Raw genomic sequence first — 27,500 nt, 5'->3', positions numbered from 1 at the left:
ATCTATCAGTTTCTCCCCGAAGTTCATCTTCAACCTCCTCCAGTAGTAGCAGCCCAGGACTCCATACACAGTGGGAGAACAGTTTTGAAATTCCATGGAGTAAATTTCCTGAGGAAGTGACGCAGTCTTTGGAGAGGGGAAAAAGGCCAGGCTCAAAACTGAGGAGACAGATGATCCGGATAGTTGTGACTGAGATGATAGAAAAATACCCTCATGTAGGTAAAAAGCATTCGACTGATGTTGCAAAAAAATGGTAGCAAAATATCCAAAATGTCTACAAGATGTTATAGAGGGAGATGTTGTTGGTTCAGGCTACTGTTCCCTTGTTAAACAGTTACAAAACAGAACTGAAAATGTGAGGCGCGGTTCAACACCTAAAATAAGAAAAAGAAGACATGCGACCGATGACTGGGATCACACAGATGAGATCCTTCAGAAGAGAAATGCAGGACATTTATGGGTGCATTAAGTGGAATGTCAAATTTCTGCCCATTGGAGAAACTCAAGAGTCAGAAGCAAAAGATGGAAAAACTCAAAGCAATGTTCCAACATTCATCTGAGGCCAACTGGAAGAGATCAAAAATCTAATGAAGTCCACTTTTTACACACAGCACCAACAGGTCAACCAGGGAAAAAGTATCAAATACCTCAGAGAGGAGGGGCCATTTTTGTTTGAACTTGGTGTGTCTGTCCACTTCAAGGAACTCACTGGGATTGACCTTAAAGAGACATTCACTCGAAGTTTGGATTTGAAGGGGAAAAGGCTTCTCAACTACATGACAACAGTTTGTGTCAACAAGAGTAAGAAGTTCCTTCAGACTTACGCTCGGCTTCAGAGGATGTGAGGACAGCAGCTGCTCAGATGATGTGAAAGAGATGGTCCTGCTTCTGCTCGGCTGCTTTGATGAGAAGGAGGAGTCCTTGTTCTTCTATGTAGAAGATACATGTCTGGCAGAAGAAGTCCAGCTGGAGCAAGTGCCTGTGACACCAGCTGTTATTGTCTGTTTCATATCTTTTAATTGCAGTTTATAGAATTTGTCATGTGTGTGGTGTTTATTAAAATACCCTGTTTAATTTTGTATTCATAGGAACATCCTGCTTTTCTTCAGTGAGGTACATGCTGAGTCTGGATCAGAACCTTAACACAAACATCTCCTCCTTCATTTCTGCCTGATGTTTGGGAGCTACTATTGTTTTCACATCCATTCTCCATCTGAGCTGGGTTCAACTCTTGAGTTTCTTCAAAGGTGAGTAAATATGACTGACACATTTCTTAATACTGAGATCGATACCTGGACTCAGACCCAGACTTTACTCTGGGTCTGAGTCCAGTCCTGCGCTGGGACTGTTACTCTGGGACCTAAAATGACAGATTTGTGTTTTAAACATTCATTTTATTCGAAAATATATTTTGTAGTTTATTTATTTATTTTATTCTGATAAATAAAAATGTTTAATATGCAGTATTTTATTTTATAGGTGTTTTTTCTTGATTAAACCCGGAAAAAGGAACCAAAGTGGAGAGTAAAAACTCAAAGCGTCGTCTCAGTGTAAACCCTCGAGTCCTCACCCTCGAGTCCTCACCCTCGAGTCCTCACCCTCGAGTCCTCACCCTCGAGTCCTCACCCTGATACAAGATCTCTGATCACGAGTGGCGGGAGGATAAACATCTGTCTGATGGAGTCTTTGGAATCTCTTTGGACTCTGTGTTTGTTTGAGAAGAGGTACCGGACGTTTTTGCCTTGTTAAATCTACAGTGTGATTTATGTTAAATAAAGCATAATGTCATTGATTTAACCATCATGTTCTCCTCAGGGTCACATTGACCTGAGGAAAAAAAAAACATTTTCCTTTCCTCTCTCTTGGTGCGGGTCAGTCAAACCCAAAAATGTATTTTCTCGCCTGGCGAGAATTTATTTGAAAATACATGTTTGGGTCTGATAGACCCGCCCCAAGAGAGCGGGAAGGAAAAAAAACAATTCTTCGGGACAATGTGACCCCCAGCACGAGGGTTGTAAATGTTAATTTTAAAGTCATTTTAAGAGTTCTGTTTTAGCAAGTAAACACAATTGTAATTTGGTTGTTGTGTGCCTGGCACTTGAAACTTGTTTTAATACTGTAAAATGACTCATTCAATAGATCAATGAGTGAAAATCAGTCACATGTTTGATATTGTTAAAACACCATGAGAATGCATTGTTTGAGTAACTGAAAAAAACTCTGCAATAATGAGACTATCTTCAAACTTCCATTCAGTGGTTTCTTTGAATGCAATTTTTGTTCTATATGCTGAAAAAAATCTAATTGTTTACAACTTGTTACTATATTGAGACTATTGTTAAATACATGTTTTAAGTGATATTTTTCTTGTCATGTATTATTGCATGTTTTGGTAATGATTACAGTAGTAGCAGTAGAATTTATGATCTTGCAGGTTTAACAGGTCATTTTTACAGTTCAACTGTATTATTTAAACATAAAAATACTGCGTTTATGAGTAGATTTTATATAAAAAATTACAGAAAAGCTTAATTTAAAATATAAACTTTTACTGTCGTTTTACCAGCTTAAACTTTTTTTTGTGTGAAATATTTCCCTGTTAATTTGACAAGAAATCAGTGCACAAAAAACATTTATGTTATGTAGAAAATACAGGAAAGGATGTATAATAAGCATTTTTTTCATGTTAAAAATACAGGAAGGTGTCTATTTATTTACAACACAGTTATGCAAAATTAACAACTTTTTTGTGTAGATTTCACAGATTTTAAATGTGATTCAACCGTGATTTCAAAAACTGTAAACTGATTTACATTGTTCTCTGTAAAGTTATTAACTGTATTACTGTATTTTTTACAGGAAAGCTCTGGTGACCCCAGCTGCCAGCGGTTTCCTGTAAACATGACGGATTTTTTTTTACAGTGTACTGACCAGAGTCTAACCGACCATTTTTAAGCAAAATTTTAGAAAAACTTGTTTTTATTCAACTAAATTATTTTTTAGATGATCATAACATTTTGGAAAAATGTGAGTCTGGTTTTAGGGTGAACCACAGCACCGAGACCCGTCCTGGCAAAGATTTTAAATGATTTTAGATTAAATTATGATTCACAGAAGGAGACCGTGTTGGTTCTACTGGATCTGAGCGCTGCCTTTGACACAGTAGATCACACTATTCTTTAAACTCGCCTAAAACACCTCGGCCTCTCAGCTGCTGTTCACAGGTGGTTCACATCCTCACAGACAGAACATTTATGGTGAGTGTCGACACATGCTCCTCCAGGGTCCATAAAATCACATGTGGTGTGCCCCAGGGCTCCATTTTAGGCCCTGTGCTTTTTAATTTGTACATGCTCCTCTTGGTGATGTCATCAGGAGACATGGAATCAACTTCCACAGCTACGCAGATGATACGCAGCTTTACATCTCCATGTCTCCTGATGACACCAGACCAATGGAGGCTCTTTTTAACTGCATTCTACAAATCAACTCCTGGATGGGAGAAAACTTCCTCCAGCTTAACCAGGACAAAACTGAGGTTTTAGTCATTGGTCCTGAGGCCCAGAGAGACAAACTTTTACCCAAACTACAAACCCGTGTCTCTGTGTCCTCGTGTCTCTGTGTCCTCGTGTCTCTGTGTCCTCGTGTCTCTGTGTCCTCGTGTCTCTGTGTCCTCGTGTCTCTGTGTCTCTGTGTCTCTGTGTCCTCGTGTCTCTGTGTCTCTGTGTCCTCGTGTGTGTGTCTGTGTCTCTGTGTCCTCGTGTCTCTGTGTCTGTGTCTGTGTCCTGTGTCTCTGTGTCCTCGTGTCTCTGTGTCTCTGTGTCCTCGTGTCTCTGTGTCTCTGTGTCCTCGTGTCTCTGTGTCTCTGTGTCTCTGTGTCCTCGTGTCTCTTGTGTCTCTGTGTCCTCGTGTCTCTGTGTCCTCGTGTCCTTGTGTCTCTGTGTCCTCTGTGTCCTCTGTGTCCTCGTGTCTCTGTGTCTCTGTGTCCTCGTGTCTCTGTGTCTCTGTGTCCTCGTGTCTCTCGTGTCTCTGTGTCCTCGTGTCCTCTGTGTCCTCTGTGTGTCCTCGTGTCTCTGTGTCCTCTGTGTCTCTGTGTCTCTGTGTCCTCTGTGTCCTCGTGTCTCTGTGTCCTCGTGTCTCCTCTGTGTCTCTGTGTTCTCTGTGTCCTCTGTGTCTGTGTCTGTGTCCTCCGTGTCCTCGTGTCCTGTGTCTCTGTGTCCTCGTGTCTCTGTGTCCTCGTGTCTCTGTGTCTCTGTGTCCTCGTGTCTCTGTGTCCTCGTGTCCTCTGTGTCTCTGTGTCCTCGTGTCTCTGTGTCCTGTGTCTCTGTGTCCTCGTGTCTCTGTGTGTGTCTCTGTGTCTCCGTGTCTCTGTGTCTGTCTCTGTGTCCTCGTGTCTCTGTGTCCTCGTGTCTCTGTGTCTCTGTGTCCTCGTGTCTCTGTGTCCCTCGTGTCTCTGTGTCCTCGTGTCTCTGTGTCCTCGTGTCTCTGTGTCCTCGTGTCTCTGTGTCCTCGTGTCTCTGTGTCCTGTGTCTCTGTGTCTCTGTGTCCTCGTGTCTCTGTGTCCGTCTCTGTGTCGTGTCTCTGTGTCCTCGTGTCTCTGTGTCTCTGTGTCCTCGTGTCTCTGTGTCTCTGTGTCTCTGTGTCTCTGTCTGTGTCCTCGTGTCTCTGTGTCTCGTGTCTCTGTGTCCTCGTGTCTCTGTGTCCTCGTGTCTCTGTGTCCCCGTGTGTCTCTGTCTCTGTGTCTCGTGTCTCCTGTCTGTGTCTGTGTCTCTCGTGTCTCTTGTTCTCGTGTCTCTGTGTCTCTGTGTCCTCGTGTCTCTGTGTCTCTGTGTCCTCGTGTCTCTGTGTCTCTGTGTCCTCGTGTCTCTGTGTCCTCTCTGTGTCCTCGTGTCTCTGTGTCTCTGTGTCCCCGTGTCTCTGTGTCCCCGTGTCTCTGTGTCAGATTTACACAAAACCAACGATTTGTCCAAATTTATACAAGAAATGTCCAAGTGAACCAGAACTAAACCAGGACTAAACCAGGTGCTGTCTCCTTTCTCTTCCTGCGGGGGGCGCTGTCTCTTGTCTCTTGTTGTCTCTTGTCTCCTGTTGTCTTTTGTCTCCTTTGTCTTTTGTCTCCTGTTGTCTCTTTGTCTGTCTCTTGTCTTTTGTCTCCTGTTGTCTTTTGTCTCTTGTTGTCTTGTCTCCTGTTGTCTTTTGTCTCTTGTCTTTTGTCTCTTGTCTTTTGTCTCTTGTTGTCTCTTGTCTCTTGTCTCTTGTCTCCTGTTGTCTTTGTCTCTTGTCTTTTGTCTCTTGTCTTTGTCTCCTGTTGTCTTTTGTCTCTTGTTGTCTCTTGTCTTTTGTCTCTTTGTCTTGTCTCTTGTTCCTGTTGTCTTTTGTCTCTTGTGTCTCTTTGTTGTTTGTCTCTTGTGTCTTTTGTTGTCTCTTGTTTTGTCTCTTGTCTCTTGTCTCTTGTGTTTTTGTCTCTTGTCTCTTTCTCTTGTCTCTCTTGTCTCTGTTGTCTTTGTCTCTGTCTTTGTCTTTGTTGTCTTTTGTCTCTTGTCTCTGTTGTCTTGTCTTCTCTTTGTCTCTTGTCTCTTGTCTCTGTTGTCTCTTGTCTGTCTCTTTGTCTTCTTGTCTCTTGTTGTCTTGTTGTCTTTTGTCTCTTGTTGTCTTTGTCTCTTGTCTCTGTTGTCTTTTGTCTTTGTTGTCTTGTTGTCTCGTTTCTCTGTCTCTTGTTGTCTCTTGTCTCTTGTCTCCTGTTGTCTTTTGTCTCTTGTCTTCTTGTCTCTTTGTCTTTTGTCTCTTGTTGTCTCTTGTCCCTGTTGTCTTTTGTCTCTTTGGCTCTTGTCTCTTGTCTTGTCTCTTGTCTCGTTGTCTTTTGTCTTGTCTCTTGTCTTTGTCTTTTGTCTCTTGTTGTCTCTTGTCTCTTGTCTCTGTTGTTTTTTGTCTCTTGTTGTGTCTCTTGTCTCTTGTCTGTCTCTTGTTCGTCTCTTTTGTCTCTTGTCTGTTGTCTTTTGTCTCCTCTTGTTCTTGTCTCTTGTCTCTTGTCTCTGTTGTCTTTTGTCTCTTGTCTGTTTTTTCTCTTGTTGTCTCTTGTCTCTTTGTCTCTTGTTGTCTCTTGTCTCCTGTTTGTCTCTGTTGTCTCTTGTTGTCTCTTTGTCTCTTGTGTCTCTTGTCTTGTCTTCTTGTCTCTTGTCTTGTCTTTTGTCTCTTGTCTTTTGTCTCTTGTCTTTTGTCTCTTGTTGTTTCTTGTCTCTGTTGTCTTTTGTCTCTTGTTGTCTCTTGTCTCCTTTGTCTCTGTTTTTGTCTTGTCTTTGTCTCTTGTCTTTTGTCTCTTGTCTGTCTTTTGTCTCTCTTTTGTCTCTGTTGTTGTCTTTCTTTTGTCTCTTGTTGTCTCTTGTCTCCTGTTGTCTTTTGTCTCTTGTTGTCTCTTGTTTTCTCTTGTCTCTTTTGTTCTCTTGTTCTTGTGTCTCTTGTTGTCTCTTGTCTCTTGTCTCCCTGTTGTCTTTTGTCTTTGTCTTTTGTCTCTTGTCTCTTGTCTTGTCTTCTTGTCTTTTGTCTCTTGTCTCTTGTCTCTTGTCTCTTGTCTCTTTGTCTTTTGTCTCTTGTTGTCTCTTGTTGTCTTTTTCTTGTCTCTTTGTCTCTTGTCTTGTCTTTTGTCTCTTGTTGTCTCTTGTCTTGTCTCCTGTCTTTTGTCTTTGTTCCTCCTGTTGTCTCTTGTTGTCTTCTTTGTCTCCTGTTCTTTTGTCTCTTTGTTGTCTCTTGTCTTTTGTCTCTTGTTGTCTCTCCTTGTCTCCTGTTGTTTTTGTTCTCTTTTCTTTGTCTCTTGTTGTCTCTTGTTGTCTTCTTGTCTTTTGTCTGCTTGTCTGTTTGTCTCTGTTGTCTCTTTGTCTCTTGTCTCTTGTCTCTTGTCTTTTGTTTTGTCTCTTGTTGTCTCTGTCTTTTTGTCTCTTGTTGTTTCTTGTCTCTTGTCTTCTGTTGTCTTTGTCTCTTGTCTCTTGTCTTTGTCTCTTTGTTCTTTGTTGTCTCTTGTTGTCTCTTTTGTCTCTTGTCTCTTGTCTCCTGTTTTGTCTCTTGTCTCTTTGTCTTTTGTCTCTTTGTCTCTTTCTGTCTCTTGTCTTTTGTCTCTTGTCTTTTGTCTCTTTGTTGTCTCTCTTGTCTCCTTGTCTCCTGTTGTCTCTTTGTTGTCTTGTCTCTTGTCTTTTGTCTTGTCTTGTTGTCTTGTCTCTGTTGTCTCTGTTGTCTCTTGTCTTTTCTCTTGTCTCTCTTGTTGTCTCTTGTCTCTTGTCTTTTGTCTCTTGTTGTCTCTTTGTCTCTTGTCCTCCTGTTGTCTTTTGTCTCTTTTGTCTCTTGTCTTTGTCTCTTTTGTCTCTTGTTGTCTGTCTCTTTGTCTCTTTGTCTCTCTTGTCTTGTCTCTTGTCTTTTGTCTCTTGTCTTTCTTGTCTCTGTTGTCTCTTGTCTGTCTTTTGTCTTCTGTCTTTTGTCTTGTCTTTTGTCTCTTGTTGTCTCTTGTCTCTCTTGTCTTTTGTCTCTTTTTCTGTCTCTTGTCTCTTGTCTCTTGTTGTCTCTTGTCTGTCTTGTCTTTTGTCTCTTGTCTCTTGTCTTTTGTCTCTTGTCTCTTGTCTCTTTGTCTCCTGTTGTCTCTTTGTCTTTTTGTCTCTTGTTGTCTCCTGTTGTCTCTTGTCTCTTCCTGCGGGGGGCGCTGTCTCCTGAGCCGCCGCGCGCTTCCCGCTCTGCCCGATCCGTGACGTGCCCGATCCGCGGCGGAAGCGGCAGCTCGTCTCTTCCGGTCCCGGTCCAAGATGAACGCGCCTCCCGCCTTCGAGTCTTTCCTTTTGTTCGAAGGAGAGAAAAAAATCAGCATCAGCAAAGACACGAAAGTCCCGAACGCGTGTCTCTTCACCCTGAACAAGGAGGACCACACCCTGGGCAACATCATCCGAGCGTGAGTGTCCACGGGGACACGGGGACACACGCCGCGGCGGGGCACGGGACACGGGGAGGGACACGGGGACACACGCCGCGGCGGGGAGGGACACGGGGACACACGCCGCGGCGGGGAGGGACACGGGGACACACACGCCGCGGCGGGGAGGGACACGGGGACACACGCCGCGGCGGGGACAACAACAACAACAACAAGAACAACAAGAACAGCCGCGCGTGTCTCCGCCCGAACCAGGACACACATTTAACCACATTACGGAACATTTACAACACCGAACAACGTGTCCCCGAAGACGCGCATTTAACCCGAGAAGAGAGACAGAGAGACAGAGAGAGAGACAGAGAGGACAGAGAGAGAGACAGAGAGAGAGACAGAGAGACAGAGAGACAGAGAGAGAAGACAGAGAGAGAGAGAGACAGAGAGAGACAGAGAGAGACAGAGAGAGACAGAGAGAGAGACAGAGAGAGAGACAGAGAGAGACAGAGAGAGAGACAGAGAGAGAGACAGAGAGAGAGCAGAGAGAGAGAGAGAGAGACAGAGAGAGAGACAGAGAGAGACAGAGAGAGAGACAGAGAGAGACAGAGAGAGAGACAGAGAGAGACAGAGAGAGAGACAGAGAGAGACAGAGAGACAGAGAGAGAGAGAGAGACAGAGAGAGAGACAGAGAGAGAGACAGAGAGAGAAGAGAGAGAGACAGAGAGAGAGACAGAGAGAGAGAGAGAGACAGAGAGAGAGAGAGAGACAGAGAGAGAGACAGAGAGAGAGAGAGAGAGAGAGAGAGACAGAGAGAGAGACAGAGAGAGAGACAGAGAGAGAGAGAGAGAGAGAGACAGAGAGAGAGAGAGACAGAGAGAGAGAGAGAGAGACAGAGAGAGAGAGGACAGAGAGACAGAGAGACAGAGAGAGAGAGAGAGAGAGAGAGACAGAGAGAGAGAGAGAGAGAGAGAGACAGAGAGAGAGAGAGAGAGAGAGAGAGGAGAGAGAGGAGGAGAGAGAGACAGAGAGAGAGACAGAGAGAGACAGAGAGAGAGAGAGAGACAGAGAGAGAGAGACAGAGAGAGAAGACAGAGAGAGAGGACAGAGAGAAGAGAGAGAGACAGAGAGACAGAGAGACAGAGAGAGAGACAGAGAGAGACAGAGGACAGAGAGAGAGACAGAGAGGACAGAGAGACAGAGGACAGAGAGAAGACAGAGAGACAGAGAGACAGAGAGACAGAGAGAGCAGACAGAGAGAGAGAGAAGAGAGAGAGAGAGAAGACAGAGAAGACAGAGAGACAGAGGACAGAGAGAGAGACAGAGAAGACAGAGAGAGAGAGAGAGAGAGAGAGAGAGACAGAGAAGACAGAGAGACAGAGAGAGAGACAGAGAGAGAGACAGAGAGGACAGAGAGACAGAGAGAGACAGAGAGAAGACAGAGAGACAGAGAGACAGAGAGAGAGACAGAGAGACAGAGCAGAGAGACAGAGAGACAGAGAGACAGAGACAGAGAGAGAAGACAGAGAGAGAGACAGAGAGAGAGAGAGAAGACAGAGGACAGAGAGAGAGAGACAGAGAAGAAGACACAGAGAGAGGAGAGAGAAGACAGAGAGGACAGAGAGACAGAGAGAGAAGACAGAGAGAGACAGAGAGAAAGACAGAGGACAGAGAGAAGACAGAGAGACAGAGGACAGAGAGAGAGGAGAGAGAAGACAGAGAGAGAGAGAGAGAGAAGACAGAGAGAGAGAGAGAGAGACAGAGAGAGAGAGAGAGAGAGACAGAGAGAGAGACAGAGAGAGAGAGACAGAGAGAGAGACAGAGAGGAGAGAGATACAGACGCCATGTGGACTCACACTTCTCTAACATATCACATTATATAAACTATGTCCTTGTGTCCTCATGTCCTTGTTTCCTTATGTTCTTATGTCCTTGTGTCCTCATGTCCTTGTTTCCTTATGTTCTTATGTCCTTGTGTCCTCATGTCCTTGTTTCCTTATGTTCTCATGTCCTTGTGTCCTCATGTTCTTGTGTCCTTATGTTCTTGTGTCCTTATGTCCTCGTTTCCTTGTGTCCTCGTGTCCTTGTGTTCTTATGTCCTCATGTCGTGTCCTTGTGTCCTCATGTCCTCGTGTCCTTGTGTCCTCATGTTCTCATGTCCTCGTGTCCTCATGTCCTTGTGTCCTTGTGTTTTTGTGTCCTCGTGTCCTTGTGTCCTCATGTCCTTGTGTCCTCGTGTCCTTGTGTCCTCATGTCCTTGTGTCCTCATGTCCTTGTGTGTCCTTGTGTCCTCATGTCCTCGTGTCCTTGTGTCCTCGTGTCCTCATGTCCTCGTGTCCTTGTGTTCTTATGTCCTTGTGTCCTCGTGTCCTTGTGTCCTCATGTCCTCGTGTCCTTGTGTCCTCATGTTCTCGTGTCCTCCTGTCCTTGTGTTTTCGTGTCCTCGTGTCCTTGTGTCCTCATGTCCTTGTGTCCTCGTGTCCTTTGTGTCCTCGTGTCCTCGTGTCCTCATGTCCTTGTGTCCTTGTGTCCTCATGTCCTCGTGTCCTTGTGTCCTCATGTTCTCATGTCCTTGTGTCCTTGTGTTTTTGTGTCCTCGTGTCCTTGTGTCCTCATGTCCTTGTGTCCTCGTGTCCTTGTGTCCTCGTGTCCTTGTGTCCTCGTGTCCTCATGTCCTCGTGTCCTCGTGTCCTTGTGTCCTCGTGTCCTCATGTCCTCGTGTCCTTGTGTCCTCGTGTCCTCATGTCCTTGTGTCCTTGTGTCCTCATGTCCTTGTGTCCTTGTGAGACAGGCAGTTGCTGAAGGATCCTCAGGTTCTATTTGCTGGTTATAAAGTTCCTCATCCTCTGGAGCACAAGATCGTGATCCGAGTCCAGACACACCGGACTAACAGCCCCCAGGTACAGACCAAGACCAAGACCAGGACCAAGACCAGACTAAGACCAAGACCAAGACTACAGCCCCCAGGTACTAAGACCAAGACCAAGACCACACCGGACCTACAGCCCCAGGACTACAGACCAAGACCAAGACCAGGACTAAGACCAAGACCAGACCAAGACAAGACAAGACCAAGACCAACCAGGACCCCAGGTCAGACCACCAAGACCCCAGGACTACAGACAGACCAAGGACCAAGACCAGGACAGACTAAGACCAAGACCAAGACAAGACCAAGACCAAGACCAAGACCAGACTAAACCAGCCCCCAGGTACAGACCAAGACCAAGACCAGGACTAAGACCACACCGAGCCCCCAGGTACAGACAAGACCAAGACCAGGACTAAGACTAAGACCCAAGACCAAGACCAGGACTAAGACCAAGAAGACCAGCAACGGACTACAGCCCCCAGGTACAGACCAAGACCAAGACCAGGACTAAGACCAAGACTACAGCCCCCACAGACAAGACCAACTAAGACCACACCGGNTTTTGTCTCCTGTTGTCTCTTGTCTCTTGTTGTCTTTTGTCTTTTGTCTCTTTTGTCTCTTGTTCTCTTGTCTGTCTTGTCTCTTGTCTTTGTCTCTTTGTCTCTTTGTCTGTCTCTTTTGTCTTTTGTCTCTTGTCTTGTCTCTTGTCTTTTGTCTCTTGTTCTTTCTCTTGTCTGTCTCTGTTGTCTCTTGTCTTTGTCTCTTGTTGTCTTTTGTCTCTTGTCTTTTGTCTCTTGTTGTCTCTTGTCTCTTGTCTTGTCTCTTTTCTTTTGTCTCTTGTCTCTTTTGTCTCTTTGTCTCTTGTCTGTCTTGTTGTCTTTTGTCTCTCTTTTGTCTTTCTCTGTTGTCTTTTTGTCTCTTGTCTCTTTGTCTCCTGTTGTCTTTTGTCTCTTGCTGTCTGTCTCTTGTCTTTTGTCTTTGTCTCTTTGTCTCTTGTCTCTGTCTCTGTTGTCTCTTGTCTCTTTGTCTCTTGTCTCTTGTCTTTTGTCTCTTTTGTCTCTTGTGTCTCTTTGTCTTTTGTCTCTTGTCTTTTGTCTCTTTGTCTTTGTCTCTTGTCTCTTTGTCTTTTGTCTCTTTGTTGTCTCTTGTCTCGTTGTCTTTTGTCTCTTTGTCTCTTGTCTTTTGTCTCTTGTGTCTCTTGTGTCTCTTTGTCTTTGTCTCTTGTCTTTGTCTTTTGTCTCTTGTGTCTCTTTGTCTCTCTTTTGTCTCTTGTCTTGTCTTTTGTCTTTGTGTCTCTTGTGTTGTCTCTTGTTGGTCTTTGTCTCTTGTTGTCTCTTGTTGTCTCTTGTCTCTTTGTCTCCTGTTGTCTTTGTTCTTTTTGTCTCGTTGTCTTTTGTCTCTTGTCTTTTGTCTCCTGTCTTTTGTCTCTTGTTGTCTCTTGTCTCTTGTCTCTTGTCTTTTGTCTCTTGTTGTCTCTTGTCTTTTGTCTCTTTGTCTCTTGTCTTTTGTCTCTTGTTGTCTCTTGTCTTTTGTCTCCTGTTGTCTTTTGTCTCTTGTTGTCTCTTGTCTTTTGTCTCTTGTTGTTTCTTTTGTCTCTTGTCTCCTGTTGTCTCTTGTCTCTTTTGTCTCTTGTCTTTTGTCTCTTGTCTTTTGTCTCTTGTCTGTTGTCTTTTGTCTCTTGTTGTCTCTTGTCTCTCCTCTTGTCTGTCTCTTGTCTCTTGTCTCTGTCTTTCTCTTGTCTCTTGGGTCTTTGTCTGCGTCTGTCTCCTGAGCCGCCGCGCGCTTCCCGCTCTGCCCGATCCGTGACGTGCCCGATCCGCGGCGGAAGCGGCAGCTCGTCTCTTCCGGTCCCGGTCCAAGATGAACGCGCCTCCCGCCTTCGAGTCTTTCCTTTTGTTCGAAGGAGAGAAAAAAATCAGCATCAGCAAAGACACGAAAGTCCCGAACGCGTGTCTCTTCACCCTGAACAAGGAGGACCACACCCTGGGCAACATCATCCGAGCGTGAGTGTCACCGGGGACACGGGGACACGGGGACACACGCCGCGGCGGGGAGGGACACGGGGACACGGGACACACGCCGGGGCGGGGCGGGGAGGGACACGGGGACACACGCCGCGGCGGGGAGGGACACGGGGACACACGCCGCGGCGGGGAGGGACACGGGGACACACGCCGCGGCGGGGAGGGACACGGGGACACACGCCGCGGCGGGGACAACAACAACAACAACAACAAGAACAACAAGAACAGCCGCGCGTGTCTCCGCCCGAACCAGGACACACATTTAACCACATTACGGAACATTTACAACACCGAACAACGTGTCCCCGAAGACGCGCATTTAACCCGAGAAGAGAGACAGAGAGGACAGAGAGAGAGACAGAGAGAGAGAGAGAGAGAGAGAGACAGAGAGAGAGACAGAGAGAGAGAGAGACAGAGAGAGAGAGAGACAGAGAGAGGACAGAGAGAGAGACAGAGAGAGAGACAGAGAGAGAGACAGAGAGAGACAGAGAGAGAGGACAGAGAGAGAGAGAGAGAGAGAGAGAGACAGAGAGAGAGACAGAGAGAGAAGAGAGAGAGAGAGAGAGAGGACAGAGAGAGAGAGAAGACAGAGAGAGAGAAGACAGAGAGAGACAGACAGAGAGAGACAGAGAGAGAGACAGAGAGAGACAGAGAGAGAGACAGAGAGAGACAGAGAGAGACAGAGAGAGACAGAGAGCAGAGAGAGAGAGAGAGACAGAGAGAGAGACAGAGAGAGACAGAGAGAGACAGAGAGCAGAGAGAGAGAGAGACAGAGAGAGACAGAGAGAGAGAGACAGAGAGACAGAGAGAGAGACAGAGAGACAGAGAGAGAGAGAGAGAGGACAGAGAGAGAGAGACAGAGAGAGAGAGAGAGACAGAGAGAGAGAGAGACAGAGAGAGAGAGACAGAGAGAGAGAGAGAGACAGAGAGAGAAGACAGAGAGAGAGAGAGAGAGAGAGAGAGAGAGAGACAGAGAGAGAGAGAGAGAGAGAGACAGAGAGAGAGAGAGAGAGAGAGAGAGAGACAGAGAGAGAGAGAGAGAGAGAGAGAGAGAGAGAGACAGAGAGAGAGAGAGAGAGAGAGAGAGAGAGAGAGAGAGAGAGACAGAGAGAGAGACAGAGAGGACAGAGAGAGAGGACAGAGAGAGAGAGAGACAGAGAGAGAAGACACAGAGAGAGGACAGAGAGAAAGACAGAGAGGACAGAGAGACAGAGGACAGAGAGAAGACAGAGAGACAGAGGACAGAGAGAGAGACAGAGAGGACAGAGAGACAGAGGACAGAGAGAAGACAGAGAGACAGAGGACAGAGAGAGAGAGACAGAGAGGACAGAGAGACAGAGGACAGAGAGAGAGACAGAGAAGACAGAGAGACAGAGGACAGAGAGAGAGACAGAGAAGAGACAGAGAGAGAGAGGACAGAGAGAGAGACAGAGAGACAGAGAGACAGAGAGACAGAGAGAGACAGAGAGGACAGAGAGACAGAGGACAGAGAGAGGAGAGAGACAGAGAGACAGAGGACAGAGAGAGAGACAGAGAGACAGAGAGACAGAGGACAGAGAGAAGACAGAGAGACAGAGAGAGAGAGACAGAGAGAGAAGACAGAGAGAGGAGAGAGAAGACAGAGAGGACAGAGAGACAGAGAGAGAAGACAGAGAGAGAGACAGAGAGAAAGACAGAGGACAGAGAGAAGACAGAGAGACAGAGGACAGAGAGGAGAGAGAGAGAGAAGACAGAGAGAGAGAGAGAGAGAAGACAGAGAGAGAGAGAGAGACAGAGAGAGAGAGAGAGAGAGACAGAGAGAGAGACAGAGAGAGAGAGACAGAGGACAGAGAGACAGAGAGGACAGACACACAGACGCCATGTGGACTCACACTTCTCTAACATATCACATTATATAAACTATGTCCTTGTGTCCTCATGTCCTTGTTTCCTTATGTTCTTATGTCCTTGTGTCCTCATGTCCTTGTTTCCTTATGTTCTTATGTCCTTGTGTCCTCATGTCCTTGTTTCCTTATGTTCTCATGTCCTTGTGTCCTCATGTTCTTGTGTCCTTATGTTCTTGTGTCCTTATGTCCTCGTTTCCTTGTGTCCTCGTGTCCTTGTGTTCTTATGTCCTCATGTCGTGTCCTTGTGTCCTCATGTCCTCGTGTCCTTGTGTCCTCATGTTCTCATGTCCTCGTGTCCTCATGTCCTTGTGTCCTTGTGTTTTTGTGTCCTCGTGTCCTCGTGTCCTTGTCCTCATGTCCTTGTGTCCTCGTGTCCTTGTGTCCTCATGTCCTTGTGTCCTCATGTCCTTGTGTCCTCATGTCCTTGTGTCCTCATGTCCTCTCGTGTCCTTGTGTGTCCTCGTGTCCTCATGTCCTCGTGTCCTTGTGTTCTTATGTCCTGTCGTGTCCTTGTGTCCTCATGTCCTCGTGTCCTTGTGTCCTCATGTTCTCGTGTCCTCATGTCCTTGTGTTTTTGTGTCCTCGTGTCCTTGTGTCCATGTCTCCTCATGTCCTTGTCCTCGTGTCCTTTTCCTCATGTCCTTGTGTGTCCTCATGTCCTTGTGTCCTGTGTCCTCATGTCCTCGTGTCCTTGTGTCCTCATGTTCCTCATGTCCTTGTGTCCTTGTGTTTTTGTGTCCTCGTGTCCTTGTGTCCTCATGTCCTTGTGTCCTCGTGTCCTTGTGTCCTCGTGTCCTCGTGTCCTCGTGTCCTCATGTCCTCGTGTGTCCTCGTGTCCTTGTGTCCTCGTGTCCTCATGTCCTCGTGTCCTTGTGTCCTCGTGTCCTCATGTCCTTGTGTCCTTGTGTCCTCATGTCCTTGTGTCCTTGTGAGACAGGCAGTTGCTGAAGGATCCTCAGGTTCTATTTGCTGGTTATAAAGTTCCTCATCCTCTGGAGCACAAGATCGTGATCCGAGTCCAGACCACACCGGACTACAGCCCCCAGGTACAGACCAAGACCAAGACCAGGACCAGGACTAAGACCAAGACCAAGACTAAGACTAAGACCAAGACCAAGACCACACCGGACTACAGCCCCCAGGTACAGACCAAGACCAAGACCAGGACTAAGACCAAGACTAAGACCAAGACCAAGACCACTACAGCCCCAGGTACAGACAAGACCAAGACCAGGACTAAGACCAAGACAAGACCAGGACTACAGCCCCCAGGTACAGACCAAGACAAGACCAGGACTAAGACAAGACCAGACCACACCGGACTACAGCCCCCAGGTACAGACCAAGACCAAGACCAGGACTAAGACCAAGACCAAGACCAAGACCAAGACCAGGACTACAGCCCCCAGGTACAGACCAAGACCAAGACCAGGACTAAGACCAAGACCAAGACTAAGACTAAGACCAAGACCAAGACAAGACCACCGGACTAACAGCCCCCAGGTACAGACCAAGACCAAGACCAGGACTAAGACCACACCGGACTACAGCCCCCAGGTACAGACCAAGACAAGACCAAGACCAGGACTAGACCAGGACTACAGCCCCCAGGTACAGACCAAGACCAAGACCAGACTAAGACTAAGACCACACCGGACTACAGCCCCCAGGTACAGACCAAGACCAAGACCAGGACTAAGACCACACCGGACTACAGCCCCCAGGTACAGACCAAGACCAAGACCAGGACTAAGACCACACCGGACTACAGCCCCCAGGTACAGACCAAGACCAAGACCAGGACCAGGACTAAGACCACACCGGACTACAGCCCCCAGGTACAGACCAAGACCAAGACCAGGACTAAGACCACACCGGACTACAGCCCCCAGGTACAGACCAAGACCAAGACCAGGACTAAGACCAAGACCAAGACCACACCGGACTACAGCCCCCAGGTACAGACCAAGACCAAGACCAGGACTAAGACCAAAGACCAGGACTACAAGACGGACTACAGCCCCCAGGTACAGACCAAGACCAAGACCAGGACTAAGACCAAGACCACCAGGACTACAGCCCCCAGGTACAGACCAAGACCAAGACCAGGACTAGACCAGGACTACAGCCCCCAGGTACAGACCAAGACCAGACCAGGACTAAGACCAAGACCAAGACCAAGGACTAAGACCAAGACCACAAGACCGGACTACAGCCCCCAGGTACAGACCAAGACCAAGACCAGGACTAAGACCAAGACCAAGACCGGACTACAGCCCCCAGGTACAGACCAAGACCAGGACTAAGACCAAGACCAAGACCACACCGGACTACAGCCCCCAGGTACAGACCAAGACCAGGACTAAGACCAAGACCAAGACCAAGACCAGACCACCGGACTACAGCCCCCAGGTACAGACCAAGACCAAGACCAGGACTAAGACCACACCGGACCACAGACTACAGCCCACCAGGTACAAGACCAAGACCAGGACTAAGACCAAGACCAAGACAAGACCAGGACTAAGACCAAGACCACACAGCCGGACTACAGCCCCCAGGTACAGACCAAGACCAAGACCAGACTAAGACAAGACCACCCGGACTACAGCCCCAGGTACAGACCAAGACCAGGACTAAGACCAAGACCAAGACCACACGGACTACAGCCCCCAGGTACAGACCAAGACCAGGACCAAGACCAAGACCAAGACTAAGACCAAGACCACCGGACTACAGCCCCAGGTACACCAAGACCAGACCAGGACTAAGACCAAGACCAAGACCAGACTAAGACCAAGACCAAGACCACACCGGACTACAGCCCCCAGGTACAGACCAAGACCAAGACCAAGACCAGACCAAGGACCTAAGACCACACCGGACTACAGCCCCCAGGTACAGACCAAGACCAAGACCAGGACCAAGGACTAAGACCAAGACCAAGACCACCACCGGACTACAGCCCCCAGGTACAGACCAAGACAAGACCAAGACCAGGACTAAGACCAAGACCAAGACCACACCGGACTACAGCCCCCAGGTACAGACCAAGACCAGACCAGGACTAAGACAGGACAAGACCGGACTACAAGACCAAGACACACAGACTACAGCCCCCAGGTACAGACCAAGACCAAGACCAGGACTAAGACCACACCGGACTACAGCCCCCAGGTACAGACCAAGACCAGACCAGACCAGGACTAAGACCAGACCAAGACCACCGGACTACAGCCCCAGGTACAGACCAAGACCAGGACTAAGACCAAGACCAGACACCGACCAACCAGGACTACAGACCACCGACCAGCCCCCAGGTACAGACCAAGACCAGGACTAAGACCACACCGGACTACACCCCCAGGTACAGACCAGGACTAAGACCAGACCAAGACCACACCCCCAGGTACAGACCAAGACCAGGACTAAGGACTAAGACCAAGACCAAGACCACACCGGACTACAGCCCCCAGGTACAGACCAAGACCAAGACCAGGACTAAGACCAAGACTAAGACCAAGACCACACCGGACTACAGCCCCCAGGTACAGACCAAGACCAAGACCAAGACCAGGACTAAGACCAAGACCAAGACTAAGACTCAGACTAAGACCAGGACTAAGACCAAGACCAGGACTAAGACCAAGACCAAGACCACACCGGACTACAGCCCCCAGGTACAGACCAAGACCAGGACTAAGACCAAGACCAGGACTAAGACCAAGACCAGGACTAAGACCAAGACCAGGACTAAGACCAAGACCAAGACCACACCGGACTACGACCAAGACCAAGACTAAGACTAAGACCAAGACCAAGACCACACCGGACTACAGCCCCCAGGTACAGACCAAGACCAAGACCAGGACTAAGACCAAGACCAAGACCACACCGGACTACAGCTCCCAGGTACAGACCAAGACCAGGACTAAGACCAAGACCAGGACTAAGACCAAGACCAGGACTAAGACCAAGACCAGACCGGACTACAGCCCCCAGGTACAGACCAGGACCAGGACTAAGACCAAGACCAGGACTAAGACCAAGACCAGGACTAAGACCAAGACCAGGACCAAGACCAGGACCAGGACCAAGACCAGGACCAGGACTACAGTCCCCAGGTACAGACCAAGACCAAGACCAGGACCAAGACCAGGACCAGGACTACAGTCCCCAGGTACAGACCAAGACCAGGACCAGACTCAGGACTAGACTCTGTATATACAGTCCCTGACAAAAGTCTTGTTGTTTATCCATTTTGTAGAAACAAAAGTTTATAACTTGACTTTAAATGAATCGATTGGTTTTAGAAATGTCTCATATGAAGCTAAAACCCTCCCAAATTATGATCAATAAACTAAAATAAATGTTCTTCACTGAAGAAACATTGATCATTTAATGAACACAGAAAGGTCAGATTTTGGCAAGACAAAAGTTTTGTCGCCTACAGAAAATTGAACAAATAATTGACTTCAAATACAAAAATATGTTGCATAACGTCAGTGAATGAAGTAGTGGTGCTGTGAGATCAGATTTAATATCTTGTATGACTCCATGAGCTTGAAGGACACATCCATGTGGTTCCACAATGATTCATACAGTTTGTTGATGAAGTCATCAGGAATAGTAAAGAAAGCGTCTTACAGCCTCCCAGAGTTCATCAAGATTCTTTGGTTTTGTCTTCATGTTTCCTCTTTCATTCTACCCCAGACCTGCTCCATGATGTTCATGTCTGGTGACTGGACTGGTCAGTCCTGCAGCACCTTGATCTTCTTCACCTTGACAAACTTTGATGTAGAGATAGAAGTATGTGATGGAGCACCATCCTGCTGCAAAATCTGACCCTTTTATGGTTGGGAATGTAAGAGGAAGTTAATACTTCTTGATATTTTAGGTTATTGATATTTACCTTCCACCCTGCAAATGTCTCACACCCCCAGACTGGATGGAACCACAGACCAGGATTTTTCCACCACCAAACTTAACTGTTTTCTGGGTGAATCTTGGATCCATGTGGCTCCAGTTGGTCTCCTGCAATATTTGCGGCGGCTGTGATGTAATTCAACCGAGGATTCATCTGAGAAATCCACCTTCTGCCACTTTTCCAGTGTCCATCCTTTTATCAGGCTGTGGGCCTTGGCAAATGCCACACGGTTTTTTAATTGTCTTTTGTTTAGTGCTGGTTTCTGTGCACTGATTCGACCATGGAGGCCATTTCCAGACACAATTCTACAAACTGTTGTGGTGGACACAGGGACTTGAGGTGACCAGGCCTGGTGGAGTCTGCTGCAGTGGAAAAGGGGCCTTGGATTTTCCTCCAGAGCAGTTGTCTTGCGGCGTCTGCTGGACCTGGGCTTGTCAAAAACATCTCCAGTCATTTCAGATCTTTTTCTTCTTCTTTGTACTTGACGCTGAGACACATTGAAGGTGTCACCACCTCAGCAGTGGATCTGGTCTTCAGCCTCTTGATAATTAAGGCTTTGGTCTCAGGGTGGATCTGAGGCATGTTGTCAGAGGTCAAGTTGCAGTTGATGTGAAGGTCTGGTTCTGCTGGGTTCTTTTTATACACAAACACTAACTGATTGATCAGTAACTGATCACAGGTGAGGCTGTAATCTAGGATTGGTGCATCATATGACAAGACGACAAGACTTTTGTCTTGCCAAAATCTGACCTTTCTGTGTTCATTAAATGATCAATCTTTCTTCAGTGAAGAACATTTATTTTAGTTTATTGATCATAATTTGGGAGGGTTTTAGCTTCATATGAGACATTTCTAAAACCAATCGATTCATTTAAAGTCAAGTTATAAACTTTTGTTTCTACAAAATGGATAAACAAGACTTTTGTCAGGGACTGTAGACTCAGGAGCAGAACAAGGACTAGACTCAGAGCTGGTGTGTGTGTTGTGACTCGTGTGTGTGTTTGTGTGTTGTGACTCGTGTGTTTGTGTGTGTGTTTGTGTGTGTTTGTTGTGACGTGTGTGTGTGTGACGTGTGTGTGTTGTGACTCGTGTGTTTGTGTGTTTTTCAGGAGGCGTTCACAAATGCCATCACTGACCTGATCTCTGAACTGTGTGTGTGTGTGTGTGTGTTGTGACTCGTGTGTGTGTTGTGACTGTGTGTGTGTTGTGACTCGTGTGTTTGTGTGTTTTTCAGGAGGCGTTCACAAATGCCATCACTGACCTGATCTCTGAACTGTGTGTGTGTGTGTGTGTGTGTGTGTTTGTGTGTGTGTTGTGACTCGTGTGTGTGTTATGACTCGTGTGTGTGTTGTGACATGTGTGTGTTTGTGTGTTTTTCAGGAGGCGTTCACAAACGCCATCACTGACCTGATCTCTGAACTGTCGCTGCTGGAGGAAAGATTCCGAGTCGCCATCAAAGACAAACAGGAAGGAATCGAGTGACATCACTTCCTGTTTCCTCTTTGTTTGTTTGTTTGTAAATAAAGGTCATGTGACGTTTGGACTCAGATCGTCTTTTCTTTTTCTTCTTTTTTATTTTTGAATACCCCCACCAGGTCACTCAGGTCAGAGCTCAGGTCAGAGGTCAGGACTCAGGTCAGAGATCAGGACTCAGGTCAGAGGTCAGGACTCAGGTCAGAGCTCAGGTCAGGACTCAGGTCAGAGGTCAGGACTCAGGTCAGAACTCAGGACTCAGGTCAGAGCTCAGGTCAGGACTCAGGTTAGAGGTCAGGACTCAGGTCAGAGGTCAGAGCTCAGGTCAGGACTCAGGTCAGAGGTCAGGACTCAGGTCAGAGGTCAGGACTCAGGTCAGGCCTCACACTGGTACCAGCACATGCGTGTGCGTGGGCTCAGTGTGGTGATACTGTGAGATGTTGAGGGTCGTTGATGTTACAGGTTGGACTTTAGTTCTCAGTTAAAGCTGCTGGACTCTCGTGGTCTTTGTGAGTGTTTCACTCTGACTTCAAGTCAATTTGGAGGCTCCACTCAACAAATGTTGAGAAATATCAGCAAAACAATTGAATCAATTACCTATGTTCATTAATTAATAATGAATGACACAGTTGATCTGAAGGTTGGTAAATGCTTGTCCACATCAGTGACCTGCATCTGGAAATGACATGACTGAAAATAACATCACTGTTCACCAAAACAAACTGTGGTTTATGAATATTTATTGAGCAAGTGAAACAGAAGCAGTTAAATATTAAATCTGTAAATGAGTGCAGGTCGCTCTGAACTGGAGTCTAGAAATGTGAGATTAAACACAACTTTGAAGAGTTTATCTAAACTTCTGCGTTGAGTCTAAATGGATAAAGTTTGTGGTTGTGTGACAGTGACACGTACGACCCGGGAGCGTGGACATGTCCAGTCTCCATGTGCTCCTCACACGTCCAATGAAGGTTTGAGTTTCTCAGGACGTCGGTTCTGAAAAATCAAACGCAAAGAAACAGACAAAGGTCACATGATCTGATGGATGTTCCAGGCTCAGTCGGCGTCAGGCTGAGGGACGTTCTCCTCTGTTCCAGAAGATCAGACGACATGTGTCTGTGTCTGTGAGGTCGAACTGCAGCTCACAGATTAAGACTCAATCAAAAAGACGATGTCTGCAAAAATACTAATGTTTAAATTTGGAAAAAGTATGAAAGCTTCACTTTCAAATCAGATCAGCTCCAGGTATTTGAATAAAAACAGGTCCAGCGACGGGCGCAGCTTGAACAGACGGAGAACTCGGGCGTCGTCCCTTTTGTTCGGCTCAACTACATCTGGAACATTCTGAGCTGAACTGCTTCAGTGATCTTCTGATGAACTGAGATCTGAACGACCTGGTCAGAACTGGTGATCTGCGAAACTCACAAAACTCTGTTGAGGTCTGTTTTCCTTGTCTTAAGTCTTAAGATAAGCGGGAAAACTGACCAATGGTGCGTCTGCGTGTGGACTGGGGGGCGGGGTTTATGACGTAGATCAAATATTACAAACTATGAACATGAACAGTTTTACACAAAGTTTTCACTTGACATTTACACATCAGTGTTAAACACACTGGTCATAGTTCAACTGAGTGAATTGAATTTCATTTCTTTCTTTCTCTGGAGAAAGTTCATTGGCTTGAGATTCAGAAATGATTCCATCAAAATCCCAGAGTGTCTTTAATTTGTCGATTATCGTCGGTGAACAAACTTCGGTCAGTTGATTTATCAATAGGTGAAGCTTTGTAGAAAAGTGAGTTTCGGGGTCTGTGTGTGTGTTTCCTCATGCAGGGACTGGACGAGCTCAGGAAATCTGGTTTGGGCGACAGGTCCGAGATCAGGAGGTTCAAGCAAGTGGGGGTCAGAGGTCAGTCCTCTTACAGGACTCAGGTCAGAGCTCAGGTCAGGACGGGACTCAGGTCAGAGCTCAGGTCAGGACGGGACTCAGGACGGGACTCAGGTCAGGACGGGACTCAGGTCAGGGCTGAGTTCAGGACGGGACTCAGGTCAGGACGGGACTCAGGTCAGGGCTGAGTTCAGGACGGGACTCAGGTCAGAGCTCAGGTCAGGACGGGACTCAGGTCAGGGCTGAGTTCAGGACGGGACTCAGGTCAGGACGGGACTCAGGTCAGGGCTGAGTTCAGGACGGGACTCAGGTCAGGGCTGAGTTCAGGACGGGACTCAGGTCAGGACAGGACTCAGGTCAGGGCTGAGTTCAGGACGGGACTCAGGTCAGGACGGGACTCAGGTCAGGCCTGAGTTCAGGACGGGACTCAGGTCAGGACAGGACTCAGGTCAGGGCTGAGTTCAGGACGGGACTCAGGTCAGGACAGGACTCAGGTCAGAGCTCAGGTCAGGACGGGACTCAGGTCAGGGCTGAGTTCAGGACGGGACTCAGGTCAGGGCTGAGTTCAGGACGGGACTCAGGTCAGGACGGGACTCAGGTCAGAGCTCAGGTCAGGACGGTCAGGACTCAGGTCAGTCAGGTCAGGTCAGGACAGGACTCAGGTCAGAGCTCAGGTCAGGTCAGGACAGGACGGGACTCAGGTCAGGGCTGAGTTCAGGACGGGACTCAGGTCAGGACGGGACTCAGGTCAGAGCTCAGGTCAGGACGGGACTCAGGTCAGGGCTGAGTTCAGGACGGGACTCAGGTCAGGACAGGACTTAGGTCAGGGCTGAGTTCAGGACGGGACTCAGGTCAGGACGGGACTCAGGTCAGGGCTGAGTTCAGGACAGGACTCAGGTCAGGGCTGAGTTTAGGAAGGGACTCAGGTCAGGACGGGACTCAGGTCAGGGCTGAGTTCAGGACGGGACTCAGGTCAGGACAGGACTCAGGTCAGGCCTGAGTTCAGGACGGGACTCAGGTCAGGACAGGACTCAGGTCAGGGCTGAGTTCAGGACGGGACTCAGGTCAGGACGGGACTCAGGTCAGGGCTGAGTTCAGGACGGGACTCAGGTCAGGACGGGACTCAGGTCAGGGCTGAGTTCAGGACGTGACTCAGGTCAGGGCTGAGTTCAGGACGGGGCTCAGGTCAGGACAGGACTCAGGTCAGGATGAGGCTGAGTTCAGGACGGGACTCAGGTCAGGGCTGAATTCAGGATGGGACTCAGGTCAGGTCAGTGTCAGCTCAGGTCAGGTCAGCTCAGGTCAACACTTCACACACTTTAAACAAACACTTTACACACAGATTGAAAGAGTTGAAACAAAGTGTGTGTTTTTCTGTTTTTATTTGTCCCGTACGTCCTGTGAACATCAGGAGTTCCACAGCGTCTCGCTCCGTTACACTCATCAAACTCTCCTGTTTGTTTCCGTGGAGACGTCACGGCTCTGTCTGGAATGTTCCACAGTGTGACTTTACACTTGTTCAGTTACAGGAGGTTTTCTCCCCAAAACACATCTACATATAAAAACAGAAGACGTCCTGACCGTGAACGCCGTCGCCTCTCCGCAGATCTGACCTGGTCTCCATGGAGACAGAAAGGTTTAATGCCACACTGTGGAACATTCCAGAGCAATAACATCTCCATGGAGAAAAGTGTCATTAATGAAACACAGTAAACATCCTCATATTTAAATCAATCAATCAATCAATAAATGAGCCTGTGTCTCTGAGCAGGTGAAGGACCAGGCTGTACTCGAGTACTTTTACTCCTGAGTGAGAACTTGACTACTCGAGTACTTTTACTTCAGTCTTTTAAGTGACTCTTGTGTTTGTTTGTGGTTGAATATTTGGCCTCGATAACAAAGATTCACTCACACTTTAATGTTCATTATTTTATTCCTGTAACTCATAAAACTCCTCCACACTTTCTGTTTGTAGAATCGTCGTGTTTATGGTGTTTGTTTTGGTCACGTGACACGGTGCAGATGCTCCAGATGCCCTCCCAGGAGCCGCGACGAGCCGACTGCAGACGAGCCGACGAGGCTCTGTGAGGAAGGATCAGGGCTGCGCTCTGATTGGCTCACACACACAGGGCTGCTCTGTGATTGGCTCACACACACAGGGTTGCGCTCTGATTGGCTCACACACACAGGGCTGCGCTCTGATTGGCTCACACACACAGGGCTGCTCTCTGATTGGCTCACACACACAGGGCTGCTCTCTGATTGGCTCACACACACAGGGCTGCTCTCTGATTGGCTCACACACACAGGGCTGCTCTGTGATTGGCTCAGAGGGGGAGGAGTCTCTGGGCTCCTGGTCACACGTCGGCTCCGCCCACTGTGACTGTGACCTCTGACCTCAGAGTTAAAGTTTGTTTTCCTCTGTTGTCATGGAGACAGTGCATGGCGGTGACTGTGCTGTTGTCGTGGAGACACTTTGCTGACGATGGTTTTCCCGTCTCTGTCGTCACGGAGACGGAGTGCGGCGGCGGTGGGCGTGTCGTCGTCAGGGAGACAGTGCACGGCGATGGTGACGGTGGGCGTGTCGTCGTCAGGGAGACGGTGCACGGCGATGGTGACGGTGGGCGTGTCGTCGTCAGGGAGACGGCGCGCGGCGATGGTGACGGTGGGCGTGTCGTCGTCACGGAGACGGCGTGCGGCGATGGCGACGGTGGGCGTGTCGTCGTCACGGAGACGGCGTGCGGCGATGGCGACGGGCGTGTCGGAGCCCGTGCGCGGCCTCCACGGCCTCCTGGATCAGACACTGACAGAAGCCGTAAACGACGAGAGCGAAAAGAGTCAAAGGGACGAGACTCACCAACGCCACGCCGAGCCACAAACGAGCCGTCATCAACAGGTAAATCCCCAGAGGAAGAGACGAGAAGTACACCTGAGAAAAAAGAAGAAGAAGAAGAACACCTGAGAAAAAAGAAGAAGAAGAACACCTGAGAAAAAAGAAGAAGAAGAAGAACACCTGAGAAAAGAAAGAACACCTGAGAAAAAAAGAAGAAGAAGAACACCTGAGAAAAAAGAAGAAGAAGAACACCTGAGAAAAAAGAAGAAGAAGAAGAACACCTGAGAAAAAAGAAGAAGACACCTGAGAAAAAAGAAGAAGAAGAAGAACACCTGAGAAAAAAGAAGAAGAAGAACACCTGAGAAAAAAGAAGAAGAACACCTGAGAAAAAAGAAGAAGAAGAACACCTGAGAAAAAAGAAGAAGAAGAAGAACACCTGAGAAAAAAGAAGAAGAACACCTGAGAAAAAAGAAGAACACCTGAGAAAAAAGAAGAAGAAGAACACCTGAGAAAAAAGAAGAAGAACACCTGAGAAAAAAGAAGTACACCTGAGAAAAAAGAAGAAGAGAACACCTGAGAAAAAGAAGAACACCTGAAGAAAAAAGAAGAAAAGAACACCTGAGAAAAAAGAAGAAAGAACACCTGAGAAAAAAGAAGAAGAAAACCTGAGAAAAAAGAAGAAGAACACCTGAGAAAAAAAGAAGAACACCTGAGAAAAAAAGAAGAACACCTGAGAAAAAAAGAAGAACACCTGAGAAAAAAGAAGAACACCTGAGAAAAAAGAAGAACACCTGAGAAAAAAGAAGAAGAACACCTGAGAAAAAAAGAAGAAGAACACCTGAGAAAAAAGAAGAAGAACACCTGAGAAAAAAGAAGAACACCTGAGAAAAAAGAAGAAGAAGAACACCTGAGAAAAAAGAAGAACACCTGAGAAAAAAGAAGTACACCTGAGAAAAAGAAGAACACCTGAGAAAAAAGAAGAAGTACACCTGAGAAAAAAGAAGAAGAAGAACACCTGAGAAAAAAGAAGAAGAACACCTGAGAAAAAAGAAGAAGAACACCTGAGAAAAAAGAAGAAGAAAAAGAACACCTGAGAAAAAAGAAGAAGAAGAACACCTGAGAAAAAAGAAGTACACCTGAGAAAAAAGAAAAAGAAGAACACCTGAGAAAAAGAGAAGAAGAAGAACACCTGAGAAAAAGAGAAGAAGAAGAAGAAGTACACCTGAGAAAAAGAGAAGAAGAAGAAGAAGTACACCTGAGAAAAAAGAAAAAGAAGAAGAACACCTGAGAAAAAAGAAGAAGAAGAAGAAGAACACCTGAGAAAAAGAGAAGAAGAAGAACACCTGAGAAAAAGAGAAGAAGAAGAAGAAGAAGTACACCTGAGAAAAAGAGAAGAAGAAGAAGAAGAAGTACACCTGAGAAAAAGAGAAGAAGAAGAAGAAGTACACCTGAGACAAGAGGAGAGGAGGAGAGGAGGATGTCAGACACAGACTCCTCCTCTTCCTCCTCGTCCTCTTGGTCCTCACCATGCAGAGCGCCCCCAGCAGGCAGCGTGGGACACTGCGGCTCGTCCAGGTGTGGCTCTTGGGCAGGTAGGAGTGGGCGGAGCCTGGAGGCCGGTAGATCGCACTGAGCACGCTCAGACACGAGCTGGGGTCATCGGTAACCTCCAGGACCGTGATGAGGAGACAGTCCGAGTCT

General features: G+C 47.4%; 4 protein-coding genes across 8 annotated transcripts in view; 2 read left to right on the top strand and 2 right to left on the bottom strand.

Moving 5' to 3' along the window:
- Window positions 1–5,255: 5,255 nt before the first annotated feature.
- LOC129410706 (U1 small nuclear ribonucleoprotein 70 kDa-like) lies at window positions 5,256–7,531 on the bottom strand (the record flags this gene model as incomplete). Its single annotated transcript, XM_055159553.1, has 3 exons — window positions 5,256–5,321; window positions 6,123–6,164; window positions 7,454–7,531. Coding segments are annotated over 3 exons (186 nt in total), but the record flags the coding sequence as incomplete, so codon positions are not given.
- Window positions 7,532–7,743: 212 nt separating this feature from the next.
- On the top strand, window positions 7,744–11,323 carry LOC129410705 (DNA-directed RNA polymerase II subunit RPB11-a-like). The gene is made up of 3 exons (XM_055159552.1): window positions 7,744–7,927; window positions 10,695–10,803; window positions 11,264–11,323. Exons 1-3 carry the CDS (start codon window positions 7,785–7,787, stop codon window positions 11,321–11,323), a joined length of 312 nt encoding a protein of 103 aa, XP_055015527.1. The 5' UTR covers window positions 7,744–7,784.
- Window positions 11,324–12,589: 1,266 nt separating this feature from the next.
- Window positions 12,590–21,155, top strand: LOC129410740 (DNA-directed RNA polymerase II subunit RPB11-a). 3 transcript variants are annotated; one of them, XM_055159654.1, is made up of 4 exons: window positions 12,590–12,778; window positions 15,623–15,731; window positions 19,399–19,494; window positions 19,583–19,900. In XM_055159654.1, exons 1-4 carry the CDS (start codon window positions 12,636–12,638, stop codon window positions 19,883–19,885), a joined length of 651 nt encoding a protein of 216 aa, XP_055015629.1. In that variant the 5' UTR covers window positions 12,590–12,635; the 3' UTR covers window positions 19,886–19,900. The 3 variants fall into 3 exon arrangements, with proteins under 3 accessions (XP_055015629.1, XP_055015630.1, XP_055015631.1); XM_055159655.1 differs by having other exon boundaries at window positions 12,595–12,778; window positions 19,399–19,625; XM_055159656.1 differs by lacking the exons at window positions 19,399–19,494; window positions 19,583–19,900 and adding an exon at window positions 20,993–21,155 and having other exon boundaries at window positions 12,597–12,778.
- A 749-nt stretch (window positions 21,156–21,904) lies between these two features.
- Window positions 21,905–27,500, bottom strand: part of LOC129410671 (E3 ubiquitin-protein ligase RNF182) — a 20,449-nt gene continuing 14,853 nt past the window's right edge. For 2 of the 3 annotated variants that reach the window (XM_055159411.1, XM_055159412.1), the window contains exons 6-7: window positions 27,326–27,498; window positions 25,566–25,895 (exon numbers count right to left, since the gene is read on the bottom strand). In XM_055159411.1, the coding sequence (XP_055015386.1) occupies window positions 25,692–25,895; window positions 27,326–27,498 (377 nt within the window). In that variant the 3' untranslated portion in view covers window positions 25,566–25,691. Of the gene's footprint in view, window positions 22,079–25,565; window positions 25,896–27,325; window positions 27,499–27,500 lie in introns of those variants that run through there. The other variant, XM_055159413.1, reaches the window with a different exon arrangement.

This window comes from Boleophthalmus pectinirostris, unplaced genomic scaffold (genome assembly GCF_026225935.1).
Source record: "Boleophthalmus pectinirostris isolate CB_2022bp ecotype Guang Dong unplaced genomic scaffold, ASM2622593v1 HiC_scaffold_23, whole genome shotgun sequence".
NCBI lineage: Eukaryota > Metazoa > Chordata > Actinopteri > Gobiiformes > Gobiidae > Boleophthalmus > Boleophthalmus pectinirostris.
This window is presented reverse-complemented; position numbering and strand designations above follow the sequence as displayed.